The sequence below is a fragment of the Myxocyprinus asiaticus genome, chromosome 3 (genome assembly GCF_019703515.2).
Source record: "Myxocyprinus asiaticus isolate MX2 ecotype Aquarium Trade chromosome 3, UBuf_Myxa_2, whole genome shotgun sequence".
Lineage (NCBI taxonomy): Eukaryota > Metazoa > Chordata > Actinopteri > Cypriniformes > Catostomidae > Myxocyprinus > Myxocyprinus asiaticus.
The window spans coordinates 24,529,295-24,543,656 of record NC_059346.1 but is presented as its reverse complement, the minus strand read 5'-3'; the positions used below and the strand labels follow the sequence as shown (position 1 = coordinate 24,543,656).

Genomic DNA, 14,362 nt, shown 5'->3' with positions numbered 1-14,362 from the left:
GGTGTTGAATGCTGAGCTGTAGTCTACAAACAGCATTCTCACATAAGTGTTCTTTTTTTCCAGGTGGGAGAGAGCAGTGTGTATTGTAGATGCAATGGCATCATCAGTGGAGCGGTTGTTGCGATAAGCAAACTGCAAAGGGTCGAGAGAGAGGCAGCACAGAGCAGATGTAATCTCTGATTAGTCTCTCAAAGAATTTGCTGATGATGGGGGTCAGAGCAACAGGACGCCAGTCATTTAAGCAAGTTATTTTTGATTGCTTTGGAACAGGCACAATGGTGGATGTTTTAAAGCATGTGGGGACTACAGACAAAGAGAGGGAAAGGTTGAAAAGTCTGTAAAAACACCAGCCAGCTGGTTCGCGCACGCTCTGATGACGCGGCCCGGAATGCCGTCTGGACCCGCGGCTTTGCGGATATTCACCCGTCGGAAGGATCGGGTTACATCCGCTACAGAGACGGAGAGTGAACTAACCTCTGTAGCTTCGGCTGCGAGAGCTCTCTCCACGAGGGCGGTGTTATTTCCCTCAAAACGAGCATAAAAAGTATTTAGCTCATCCGGGAGAGCGGCAGCGGTGTTCATGGCGGAGTTTTTATTCCCTTTAAAGTCCGTGATGATGTTAATTCCCTGCCACATGCTTCTAGAGTTGGTGGTGTTAAACTGTCCTTCAATCTTGCTCCTGTACTGGCATTTTGCGGTTCTGATAGTTTTTCGGAGGGCACAACTGGCTTGTTTATGCTCCTCCACATTCCTGGAATTAAAAGCGGAGGTCCGCACATTAAGTGTCGCGTGAACATCGTTATTTATCCATGGTTTCTGGTTTGGATAGATCCGTATTGTTCTGGTCGGAACCACGTCCTCCACACACTTTTTGATGAAACACATTACGCTATCAGCGTAAAGCTCAATGTCGTCATCAGAGGCGGACCGGAACATCTCCCAGTCCGTGTGATCAAAACAGTCCTGTAGCGTAGAATCTGATTGGTCCGACCAGCACTGGATCGTTCTGAGGGTGGGTGCTTCCTGTTTCAGTTTCTGCCTGTAAGCGGGCAGAAGCAGAATGGAAGAGTGATCCGATTTGCCAAATGGTGGGTGGGGGAGGGATTCGTAGCCATCCCGGAAGGGAGAGTAGCAATGGTCCAAAACCCGGTCCCCTCATATGTTGAAACTAATGTGCTGGTGGTATTTTGGTGCGACTGATTTGAAACTGGTTTTATTAAAGTCCCCGGTCACAATGAACGTGGCCTTAGGGTGCGCGGTTTCCTGCTTGCTTATAATCCCATACAGTTCCTTGAGTGCCTGGTCTGTGTCAGCTTGTGGGGGAATGTACACAGCTGTGATAATGACCGCTATGAATTCCCTCAGTAGCCAGAATGGTCGACACAGAAGCATGAGAAATTCCTCTGTAGGTCCTCACAATGCAAGTGAATGGGTACCAAAATTGTGAAGCTCCAAATGCATATAAAGGCAGCATAAATGTAATCCATAAAACTCCAGTGGTTTAATCCATAACTTCAAAAGCGATATAATAGATGTGGGTGAGAATCAGATCAATATTTATGTCCTTTTTTACCATCAATCTCCACTTTCACATTCTTCTTCTTTTGTTTTTGGTGATTCACGTTCTTCACGCATATCACCACCTTCTGGGCAGGGAGGAGAATTTATAGTGAAAATGGACTTATGCCCCTTTTCCACCTGGTATTATGTTGCGTCTCGGGTGATCCGATCAGATGTGGTCAGGTGAGACACATCGCTGTTTACACCTGGTCATTTAAATGCATCTCCTGTGAACACTTGTGTTTGGATTTGGAGGGGAGGGTCTCTGTTTCATGATGACATACATCAGTCACTATGTCAATGTGTTACTGCATTATAATAAAGTGCAACAAAGTATTTAAAGACAAAGAAAGTGTGAAAAAATACGGAGCACTGTTTCTCCCAGATGCGGTTTAAATTTAATCTAAGCACAAATGCAACATGTCAAGCAGAATTATCCATTATTACCTTTATTAAAGGAGCTTCAGATGTTCGTACTTGTCATCTGTGTTGATATCAGGCACACTAAAGAAGATCCGTGAAGCTCTATTTATTGTGTATGTATCTGCTTTTAAAACATTTCCGATCAGATGGTTATCTCCATTTAAAGCCGCTCGTAATCGGCAAAGTTTAAACTCTTGTTTCAACGTAGTGGTTGACTGACAGGTGAGGGGTGGTGCGTCACTGCTGCCAGGACGCATACAGGATGGATTACCGTTTACACCTCAAATGCGATCTGGTCACATGCGTTTTTGAAAAATTTGTATGTGGTTTCTGTGATTTGATCACAAAACGGTTTAGACCCTGTTTAGTCCTGTATTTAGGGCTGACCACATGTGATCGGATCACTCAAAATGCACCTTAATACCAGGTGGAAACGGGGCCTAAATTATCGATCTGTTTCTCACCCACACTTATGATATCACTTCTGAAGATATGTAACTACTGGAGTCTTTTGGATTACTTTTATGCTGCCTTTTTGTGCAATGTGAGGACCTACAGAGCAGAAATATTCTTCTAAAAATCTTTGTTTGTGTTCAGCAGAAAAAAGAAAGCCATACACATCTGGGTTGGCATGAGGGTGAGTAAATGATGAGAGAATTTTAATTTTTGAGTGAACTATCCCTTTAAAGGGTCATAATTATAAATAAATAAAAAAAACATAAAAAAACACTGTTATCCAAGATAGAAGACAATGAGAACATGCATGTAAAATTAGTATTATTTTTCTGCTTTTATATGTAGCTGCACATACAAGCCAAACATAAATGGTCCTCATTACAGCTCTAGTGCTCACAAAGTCTGATGCATGTATGTGCTGCCTAAATTAAGTGAATTTAAGCAATAGATTACATGTAATCAGGGGTGTAAAAAGTACTGAAAATGTTACTTTACAAGCCAAAAACATACTTGAGTGAAAGTAAAATGTATTCACATTAAATTGTACTTAAGTATTAAAAAAGTAATTCACTAGAATGAAATCAAGAGAGGAGATTGTGTGAGAGAGGATGTTGTTAAATTCGATTGGTTTGTTAAGTCGCCTTTTTACTGTCTCTGACGACTGTCGTATTTCTCCACAGTGGGATTCGCAACCTGGTACTAGATCCATATTTCAATAACTACATTTTTGCTAAATGAGTTTTATGTGGCCTGTTGTAACACTGCAATTTCCTGGTGAAATGAACACTAGAGGCCCTAAAGCAACAATGACTTTTATCCCCTTTCACTCGAGTAAAACTCCATATTACAAAAACACTTACTTTTCACTCTGTTCCTCACACAATGCTATCTTATGACATATAAACACTTTTACTATAGCGCATGACTCATTTTAAGATTTGCATTACATAACCAACTACATTTACAAGCTTGTTCGAGTATGATCAAATTGCATGTTAGCTCAACTGATAGAGTGTTGCAAATGCGATGCAAATGAATGGGGTACGAGTCCTGAAGAGCACACAAATGCTATGTCGGAGCACCCAACACCTTGAGACATAGAGAAAGATAAATAATAAAAATAAGCTTTGAAGAAAGTTAGTAATGTTGTTGGTCTTGTGAATTGTTTTCTGAGGTTTGCTACCAAAACTTGCTGTTGAGCAGATGGAAGAATTCACTAAAATTCATAATTATTATTTACTCAGATTCCATTATTTTTTATTATTATAATTAATAGTTGCCTAACAACAACAACAACAATAATAATAATTCAGCAAATAGGGAGTAGAAATTCATAGATATGATTTAAATATGAAGGCAAATGTAGAAATAAATGACGTACTCATTTAATTATAAAAGCCTTTTGTTTGATATAAATAAATATATATATATATCTGCAGCATGAATGATCATTTCATGACTATCCAATCTGTAGAAGTAGCAGGCATTTAGAATAAAGTTTAGGACAAATACCGTCAGTGTTTTTCAATTCGTGCTCCTAGTTTTGAAAGAATACATCACATTCAGTTGGGTGGTCACATACGGTCAAGTCACACAAATATTTTAACGTATTCAAAGTTCAAATCAGATCCGAAATTCTGCCTCTGCAGATGGTCGGAACTCCACACAGCTACCGTGGGACACTGCCATTTGTCAATCTGTCATTTGTCCGATGCAGTGAAAAGGTGGCTTCAGTCCAGTAAGACGAAAGAAAGTACTTTTCAAGTTTAAATAAAATTGTAAAGAGTAAAAAGTACTATTTTTTCTTTGGAAATGTAAAAGTATTCTGTTTAAATTGCACTCGAGTAAAGTACAAATCCCCCAAAATAATACTTAAGTAAAATACTAAGTATTTTTACTAAATTACTTTACACCCCTGCATGTAATCTGTTACTACCCATCACATCCTACTTAGAACAGATGCGAGATGCACCCCAAATACTGCGGTCTCCCGCGGGAGAAGCGAGAAATCAAACAACTGTTTCAAGCTCCCAGAGGAACAGTTGACTGTGTGTGCATGCTAAGCAGACCTGCGTTCCTGTCAAGTGTAGCAACATGTGTTATATTACCTTTATCTTGCTAGATTGTTATCCTAAATTGCTAGAGGTTTTGGGAACCGTCAAACCTCTTGAAACCTGTTGAAAGGTCATTCCGATTCCCTAGGAACGGTGACTTCCGTGGGAAATTAAATATAGCTGAGATTTCTACTGTAGTTCTTGTTGATCTTAAACTAAATTATGTAGGCTACCAAGTCGTCTAAGCGATTTGATCGCTCGTGTGCAAGCATGAAAAAAAAAAAAAAAAAAAAAAAAAAGAGACAACAATGAATTCAGAGGGAGATGGTGATGAAATTGTGATGTAACTGTTACTAATGTGTGCTATTCATGAACTTGGCATGGTGCGTTTGCTCTCTCACCCACTCCTTACATATAGCCTACATACATTCATATGTGTGTGTGTGAGTGTGTGTGGGCTAAGAGGCCAAAACAAAGTGAATGAAACACACAAACACACAAATAAAAAAACAAATATTTTAATAGTGTTTCAAATTTGAGATTTTTTTTAATGATCATATCTGAATTGTTTCACATATGGACAGTTGGATTTATCACTCCAACTAGCGTTTTTAATCCAGAAAAGATGCGATTAATTAATGGTACGTCTCTATTTGCAACATCAGCTATTTCTTAGCGTAGGTCGAAAAAAATCTCAATACAAATACCAACTCCAAGTATGATGGCCCAGCAGCACTGGAGCAGTCGGTGGCAGTGGTGCCCGTGTGTGTACTGCTGACTTTCTCTCACGCTTTGCGCAAACAGGGCGCCTCCACGGACCAATTAAGACACGACGAGTTGGGAGAGTCAGCGCTTTCCTGGGAGAGATCCCGCACTTCAACAACCATTATTATCTCTTCTACGTTACGACTGCGGTCACAAAGATTGCATCAGGCCTCACTTCTACACCTGCGTGGCTGAGCCGACTCGCAAGAGGAATTACAGTATCACAGTGCTTTCAGAAGCCCCCCTTTGATCCAGTCGCTCAGCAGGTGTCATCTCGTTTTATGCAGAGCTATTAAGTGTAAATAAAATACATTTCTCCTCAGTCAGGGAAGACATTACCTACTAAACTTTTGAATATTCCATATGACAGTTTTAAGGGGTTTTAAAGGAATATTCCGGGTTCAATACATGTTAAGCTCAATCGCCATAATTTGTGGCATAATATTGATTACCAAAAAAAAAAAAAAAAAAAACAATTACGACTTGCCCCTCCTTTTCTTTAAAAAAAGCAAAAATCTGGGTTCCAGTGAGGCACTTACAATGGAAGTGAATGGGGCCAATCTGTAAACATTAAAATACTCACTATTTCAAAAGTATAGTTACAAGACATAAACAATGTGTGTTAACATGATTTTAGTGTGATAAAATCACTTTCTAACCTTTTCTGTGTAAAGTTAAAGCCAATTTTACTACCTCGTTGCCATGACGATGTATTGTCAACAAACCCTAAAACAACTGTAAAAATGACAATTTAAAAAAAAAATTAGCTCAATTAATACGTGTTTTAACAAAGGAATTAATGTAAGTGCTCTTAAAAAATTAAAAGCTTCACATTTCTTTAAACCCTCCAAAAACTTGGCCCCATTCACTTCCATTGTAAGCACCTCGAGTTCTGCTTTTTATTTTATTTATTTTTTTATTTAAAAGGAGGAATGAGTCAAAATTATTTTTTATGGTAATCAACATTATGGCACAAATGCTGTCGATTGAGCTTAACTTGTATTGAACCCGAAATATTCCTTTAATTAATAAACGCTTTTACATTTTATTAGATAGATTATCCTACCAAAATGTTCAACAATGAAAGCCCTCTTTCAGAATTCTAAATATTTGCAAGATAATAACATTTAATTTGAGACCACTGTTGAATAGGCAGCAGGATGGACTATGGGCCGTGAAGGGCGTTTCAATCAAATATTGCGGAAAATATAATATCAATAAAATGTTTTTAATCAAAGGCACTTGTTAAATACACTACTTAACAAACTTTTCAGTGAATGTAATTTTGCATACTACAGAGACAAAACTGAAAAAAATACGGGCCGAAAGAGAGAGCGAGAGCGCTCGTTGCAAATCCCATGGCAACAGCAACCAGAAAACATGTCTAAAATAGGGGGCAGTGTTCGCTATTACTATAGCAACAGGAAGACACGGCTCCTTCAATCAGCTTTAGGATTTGCTGAGAGGGGAAAAACAAAGCTCGATTCTCTGAAAACCCCGTTATTAACAGCAATTAAATAAGATGTATATTTAAGTGTGAAGTCATTTGTCTCGTCTCACTGTGACCGCGCACGACTTGAGTAGCTCAGCACATGTAATGTGGGACTCATCTGAACTGAAACTAGCAAAATATGGCAAACAATGTGTTTATTGCTTTGTCTCTCTCGCTCTCGTTAGACAGCGTTAATATTTTTGACAGATCGCTGAATTATCCGCTTCTCCCAATGGCAGTTATAGAAATGCTGAGGCAGGAATGAGACTCCACCTGTTGTTACACAGAGAGTGCAGTTTAATATATATTAATAGAGTTAATTTAAGGTATAAGACATACATTTTTATCTTTAATCTATGTCACAATGATAATCACAATGTTACTAGTTGATTGTGTGCCGTGACAACTACTCCCCAACAGGTAATTAGCGGAACATAATAAACAATAAGTAAATAAGCCATCAAAACGTTGCTTTAAACCAGGGGATAATCTTTTTTGAGGTAACTGGCTATACTTAAAAACTGGCTATACTTTAAAAGTGTAAACAAAATCATCCGACATGTGAAAATATAGATAGATAAAGATGTATAGTGCTCATCTTCCGGGTAAAAACTAAACTAAACCGTAAAATACACTACGTTAAATGGGAAGATGGGAGCTACGAATAATGTTACAGTGGTTTGTGTGTAAAGTTATATGTCGTAAACTGTGCGATATGAAAGTTTAACTACTTTCAGGATTTACTCTCGGAATGTTTACGTGAAACATGTGCACGGAGAGTGGAAAACTGACGACCACTGGGATGCGTCGTCTCTCTCCCGCCAGCCAATGAGAGTTGACAACAGTTCCTCTCCAGCCAATCGCTGCACGGCAGGTTCAGTCCATCCAGCGAATCGGCTAACAGCTTGAAGCGCTGATGCAACTAACCTGCAACAACAGCCACGTATCTCCTGGGTAGCAAAACGTGTTCTTCCTCGCTAGAATAAATGAAGTAGTCCCTGTGAAACAATACACATCTGAACGGCAGCGTATTCGTGTTATGATATACATATTTAATGTATAGCCAGATATTGCGAATGTACGATAACCATCCCAACTCTCGTGAATAGCAACTTTCAAAACGTATTCTTCTCTCAAACCTCAAACCAACAGTCTTTCTAGATAGGTATACAATGCCTACGGACTTTTTTCACGGATGTCGAGGAGAAAATGTGACAGCTAGATCTTCTGGGCGTTTTCGCCGGTGCTTTAACTCGAGGTGTGAAATTTATTCTAGACCAAAACATCCGTAGGGCGGAGGAATCTATAGCACAGGGGGTTGACCGCGTGACGCAGCTGGTTGCTAGGTGTGGGTGACCTGATGCGTTGACTCAATTAGCCGATTCTCAGTCATCAACTCCATCACAACAAAGCAAGACCAGCAGCACTTCAGTCCAAGACACTCCGAAGGAGACATGGCTTTTTAATTCAGTATTGTCCTCGATCCTAAAGAAACACTGTGCTTTGCTCTTGCATCGCACCCCAATCCCAAAACATTTCAGCAAGAATGGAGTAAGTGTTACTTTTTAATTTTTGTGATTTATGTGCGAGGCATTTGTGACTTTGGCTCTTAGCTGAGTAGTTTTGGGGTGTATTGGTTTTGTTTATATGTTGTTAATTGTGTTGTCACAATGTTGTATGCAGTGTCTTGCTTATTGGTAAAGTTTCAGAAACTAACTTCAGCTCTCTTAGTTCTGTTTTTCGTTCCTGAACATTTGATCAACTTTATAATTGATCCCACGATAATATATTTTACCTAATTTATTAGTATTTTGACACTAAAGATGACATATTATATTTAGTTTGACATCTATATTCCATTATTGTACGTACTTTGACGTGATTAAAGACAGTTTGATGAACAGCTTGTCAGTGGCTTTTATAAACTTATTATCTTTGTTCTAGAGCCTGTCTATTTAAACAATAGTTAACTGTCATTCTGCCTTGAAAAAAACTTTTTCAGTTGCCTATTTTTGACAGTCTGTCCCCTTAATGAATAGTATTAGCTCATGATTCATATACAGCGTAGTTTTTTTTTTCATCCCGCTCAGAAATAGCCACTTTGCCGAAAAAAAAAGAGCAAGAATCATTTTAAAGCTTTCAGAAAAATTTATGTATTTGGTTTCGCATTACGTCATAGAGTGTAGCCCACGTGCTCGTCGACTATCTCAAAACCTAGTTCAGAGGCGTCTGCGCCGAATGCTTAGAAAGGTTGAACTAGAGTATAATGGATGATTTTAAAAACACACGAATTTGTTTGGTTTGTTCCTGCTGTTTGAAAGTTTTTTTCCCCTAAGGTTGTTCCTGTTTATTCTTTCCGAATAAATAAATAAATACAATTCTTCTATGTCGGAGATTAGACTGTAAACAAACTGGACTGCAGTTTAGATGTAAAGACCATAAGAGCATTATGAGATATCTTAGGCTGCATTAAATGTTAACAAACTCAACGTGGATTTTTGTTGTTGTTTCTTAATGTATGAAAGCTCAAATAAAAAAATAAAATAAAATAAAAATAAAAAACATCCCAAAAGACTAATTATCGGTATAGTCTAAATCTATGATCTGAAAAAACTTTCCATTTGTGTGTGTCTTGAATATTCAGGCTTCTACTAAATTTCCCACAAGTAGAGCATTCGCCTGGTTCTCTTGGATCTCAACAGAGTTCCCCTAAGTGGGCACATGGGATGCTGATGTATGTTTTTGACGTTGATGAGTGGTAGTTTTCTAAATTTGTCCCTTGCTAATCACCAATGTGTCTTCACCGATGCCAATATTAAAATATTGATTTATAGACAGTGTGAGTTATTTTTAGATATTTTAAGTGAGCCTGGACAAGTTTTGAATGGAAAGTCCCTCCAACTGGGAGACATTGATTTAGGAGTCTTTTTCATCCAACCTACTTCAATAACTGGAAATGATTGGTTGGTGTGATGGTATCTTCTAGATCCTAGATAGAATGATATCTTGATAGACAATGTGATTAACGCACTTTCCGTTATGATGTCCCCCTCTTTTTTTTAGGTTTCATAATGCACACCAAGCCCTGTTTTCTGTGGCTCAACTCTCAAACTTCACTATTTTGCACTGTAAGCTCAGACATTTGAATCGTAGGACCAACGGACAGGATGATGACTATGTCAGCACCCATTTGGAAGACTTTACTCGTCTGCCCGGCAGACCCCCTCACTCTCTCTCACCCACAGGCTAACCACAGCCAATCGGAGGGGCGCAAAGGGGAGGGGCCAGAGGAGAGCCAGCACTTAATTGGTGAGTTGCAGTGAATACAGTTTTTTATTTTTCCCAGTTTCAGGTGGGCACCGCACTGCAGCACATTTCGTTCTCCTTGAACAGTGAGTAAAACTACCAATGTGGATCTATATTATATCATTTGTAGATAGCATGCTACTTTACTGCTGCTTTTCGATTTTGGATTTTGCAAGTGCACTGAACTATAATTGGTATTTTAAAATTAAAATGTACAACATTAAATACTGCCTGTCTAGTTTTTTTTTATTTCATTTCAATGATTGTGCTACATTGGATCTCTAGGCCAGTGATTAACATGTTGTCCTCTGTTTTCCCTATAGGTGATGGTCTTAGTGATTGGATGACGGAAGAAGTAGATTTCTCCTCTTACCTCCCAGCCCCTCACTCCTCTCCCTCCCCAAATGCATCCCTTCCCCCCTCGCCCCTCCAGCATGACATCCAGGTGCCCTCAGATTTGGAGGTCATGACCTCTCTGCTGCAAGAGGAGCTTGCTCAGCTGGAGGATTACTTCCTGTCTGAACCACTCCCAGAAAAGGCCTCCAAACTGGGCAAATGTGACAAGGGTCCAACAGCAGTTGGTCCTCCATCGTATTACCAGTTGCCCTACACATCATATTCTTCTTCCAACCAACCAGAATCCAGCCCTCTACTTGTTACCCTGGCAACTGGGGAACTTGACTTGCTGAGCTTTTGTGGGGGTCCCATTGGGTGTACCAAGATTCCTAGACACACCCCTTACAGTTGCAGCCGCCCCAACAGCAACACCTGCAGCCGCAAGCGAGTTTCCGATGGGGCGAGAGTGGCTGAAAGCTACGAGAGTAGCATCTGGAGTTCCAAAGGATGTTCCTCAGGTAACTCAGCTGTTGCACCTGGTGGTAGCTACAGCTGTGCAGAAGATGAACGGGTGGTGGGCAAAGGCTATTGCCTGGGCAGTGCGGTGGAGATCAGAAGGTGCGCCATTTTACCCAAAGAGGAGAAGAACTGCCGCTACACAGAAGAGGCCATTTCCACAAGTAAGGTTGTTGGCGGCGGATACGGATTTAGTGGACCCATTCAAATTCCCCACAAGAAAGATGAAATGATGATGTATGGTGTCAGAGAAGTAAATTTAAGTGGCACAGAGATGGAGAAGATGAGCGATGCAAAGAGTGGTTCTAGCGACGTGGTGAAGGCCAACAACACCTGGAAGTCTGAACCCAACGAAAGCTGTTTCCTCCAAGGTACACCCCAAGAAGAGGCCTACCATAGCTTTCTAGGGGCCATCAATGACCCAGTTAAAGCAGAAAGTGCAGAGATTCATCGTCAACATAATAACTTTCACTGCGGCTTTCTTGAAGGCCAAGGCCCTGATTGTTTGGGTGGTGACCGCCACAGACCAGAAATGGAATCTCCGTGTGCTAGAGGAGTCTGTGTGTTAAAAGATCCCTGCATTGTGAAACCAGAGCTAGAGGTACCACTTATTGAAGGGAACCAAGGTGAACGCAAACAGAAGAAGAGAGATCAGAACAAGACTGCAGCTCACAGGTAGAGTATTTTCATAATGGTAGGGTGCTGAGAATGGTTGCTGGGGTTTTGAAGTTGCACTTAAGAAAGTCCATAATCCCTGATAGAGCTAAATGACATTTCTTTAAAAACATGAAATTCATGCTTACAGTTGTTTTATTTCTCTAATGCTGTACTGCACAGGCAACTAGCATTGTGAGCTTATACCAGCAGGACTGTAACAGGCATCTGTAGACTATGGGTATTAAAATCCAAATTGAAGTGGCCGCTTATGTAATTTGAAAGACCACGCCTTCTCTCTGGAACTGAAAATACAAAAATGCCAGTTTGACGGTCAACAACGGTTTTCTTATATAGTCACTTTTGACTTTAACCATTTTTAACAGATATCGTCAAAGAAAGCGAGCTGAGTTGGACTCATTAGAGGAACAGCTTCATGGTCTGGAGGGTAGAAACCGTGAGCTGCGGGACAAGGCAGAATCAGTGGAACGGGAGATCCAGTATGTGAAAGACCTCCTGATTGAGGTGTACAAGGCCCGCAGCCAACGCCTAAAAAAGGAAACCAGCACCTGACCAAAAGCTTGACCACCTGCAAGTAGAATTGTTAGCAGTTTGAAAGGCAACAGAATTTGAGTTGGAATGTTTTCCGACAGAATGTTTTATGTTTTTAGGATGTGGTGGAGGTTGTACTATTGCACGTTATTCAATAATTTAATTTTTGTTACAAACTGACAAAGTCCATCAACAGCTGCAGCACAGACATCCACTTTCTCAGAAACAACTCCAAATCAGTCAGTATGCACTGTGATTATGTCTTGTCTTGAATGACTGCTATTTTTTTAACATGGGTCTGCTTTCTTCAAGAGTGGCATAAAGTGTCATCCTCGTTTCCATAAATGAGCTTTAGCAACAGAGCATTTACTGTTCAGGACTGACAGAAATCAACATTGAATAAATCTAGACCTTAAATGTATTATCATTTATTTAGAAAAGGCTGGAAGGTAATATCAAAATTTAGCATATGACCTGCATTTATCTTAATTTATTCAAAGGCTCTTTTTTAGTTGTTTAAATTATTTATTAACAGTTTCAACATAATACCAATACTAATAATGCACAACCAATACAACATTTGTTGATGCTATTATCTTTACTGTTTTATATATCAATTAAGGAATAAGCACTGATATTAAAAGCAATCTATTTCTCAGATATTGAGTTTCAGGGGAAGCAGTCCTCAAAATGAATTCACTCAGGAATAATGAACCTGATCATGTGTTTTTAAATCCCCAATTTAGATTAGTCCTGCAGCTCAGGTATACAATTTATGTCCAAAGTCATGGAGGTATGTCAGTTTGTAACTCAATGCTAAAGACATGGCACTGCCTAATGTTATGTGTGTGTTGATTTTCTGTACTTTTGTTCTTGCATGCCGAAGGTTTCATGAATCTTTAAAAAAGAATGCTTTTTTTTTTTTTTGTCTGAATGACATGTTGAACATAACTGCAAAAGTCTTTTTTGCTTAAAAAGTCCTATTTTATATTCTCTTTGCTAACACGTTTCATTAGAGATGAATGAGTGGAATTTGATTCACAAACCACTGTTTGGCCCAATGTCTCTACTGTTATTGCGATAACAATCAGGGTTTGTGATTTTATAAAACTTTTTTGCTCTAATGCACAAGTGTGTGTTTGGGGACAGAAAATAAATCTTTATAGGGATAGCTTTTTATAATTAACTGAAATGATTGCGTTGGCTTTAGATACCAATTGCAGACTCCCAGCATCTTAGCAATATTTAATTAACAATGTAAATGTCTTAAATTATGATTATTGCATTTTTAATCTGCACAATTCATAATTTTCATGTTTACAATTTAGTCGATTTCAGGGGGTTTTCCTGGCAACCTGTCTAGTGAGTCTGATTTGCTACTTGATTAAATAGGAGACATGCAAATATCACAATTACAACAATAACAAAGAAATCAGCAGCAAATCGAGCTTTGATTAGATCCTCTGTAATCTTTCTTTTGTGGCATTTTTGCCGAAGTGTGGTGTGTACCTTACTACGTAGCAATTTTACATATATTATTTAATTCCTCTAAATTAGCAACCTAGATACTTAGAGAGTTTACCATAACGACTTCAAATATTTTTTCCTTATGGCGGTATACAATCATGTTTCTGAAATATAGCTTATTATGCGCTGTGTTTTACGGCCATATGTTGGCAATGTTTATTTTTTATTTTTATTTTATTCCCCCCCCAACAAACAACAATTGAGCCACACGATGTTCAAGGAGTTTACACCAGCTATAATACCAAGTCATTTTGTACGAGGCATTTCGATGTATCGTCTCCGAATAGTTGCTTTGTGTTTTCCTGTTACCCTTTGTTTCAAATAAAGTGATTTGTTGTTTATGTCGCGGTTATGGATTTATGTGAGGTTTCTAATCGGTAATCCTTGGGTTGAACGGGTAGAATTTACCCCTTGTTTGGCCGGTATACAGTTAACAGATTTACAAGACAAATATTTGGAGCAGCGCTGTTCTGAATCCTCATTTCACGATGTGGAGGGGGGAAGTCTTAAAGTATAACGACATTAGTTTATACGCAGTCAATGTCAGTTTTAGTTTACACAGAAAATAGAATAATGCGTCAAGTTTATTAAAATCAACTCAGGATTCCTCTAAATGTAGCCTATTTTATATTGTTCATTGTATTTCACTCCTGCATTTTGTATCCCTAAAAGCTGTTGCATTAGTAAACATTCCCGGCTTATCTTAAATCATGAAAAATAC

The 14,362-nt window shown here is 39.0% G+C and overlaps 1 protein-coding gene across 1 annotated transcript; it reads left to right on the top strand.

The window, feature by feature from the left end:
- The first annotated feature begins 5,728 nt into the window (after positions 1-5,728).
- On the top strand, positions 5,729-13,982 carry LOC127424940 (uncharacterized). Its single transcript, XM_051670514.1, has 4 exons — positions 5,729-8,301; positions 9,814-10,059; positions 10,380-11,583; positions 11,949-13,982. Exons 2-4 carry the CDS (start codon positions 9,918-9,920, stop codon positions 12,133-12,135), a joined length of 1,533 nt encoding a protein of 510 aa, XP_051526474.1. The 5' UTR covers positions 5,729-8,301; positions 9,814-9,917; the 3' UTR covers positions 12,136-13,982.
- The last annotated feature ends 380 nt before the right edge of the window (positions 13,983-14,362 follow it).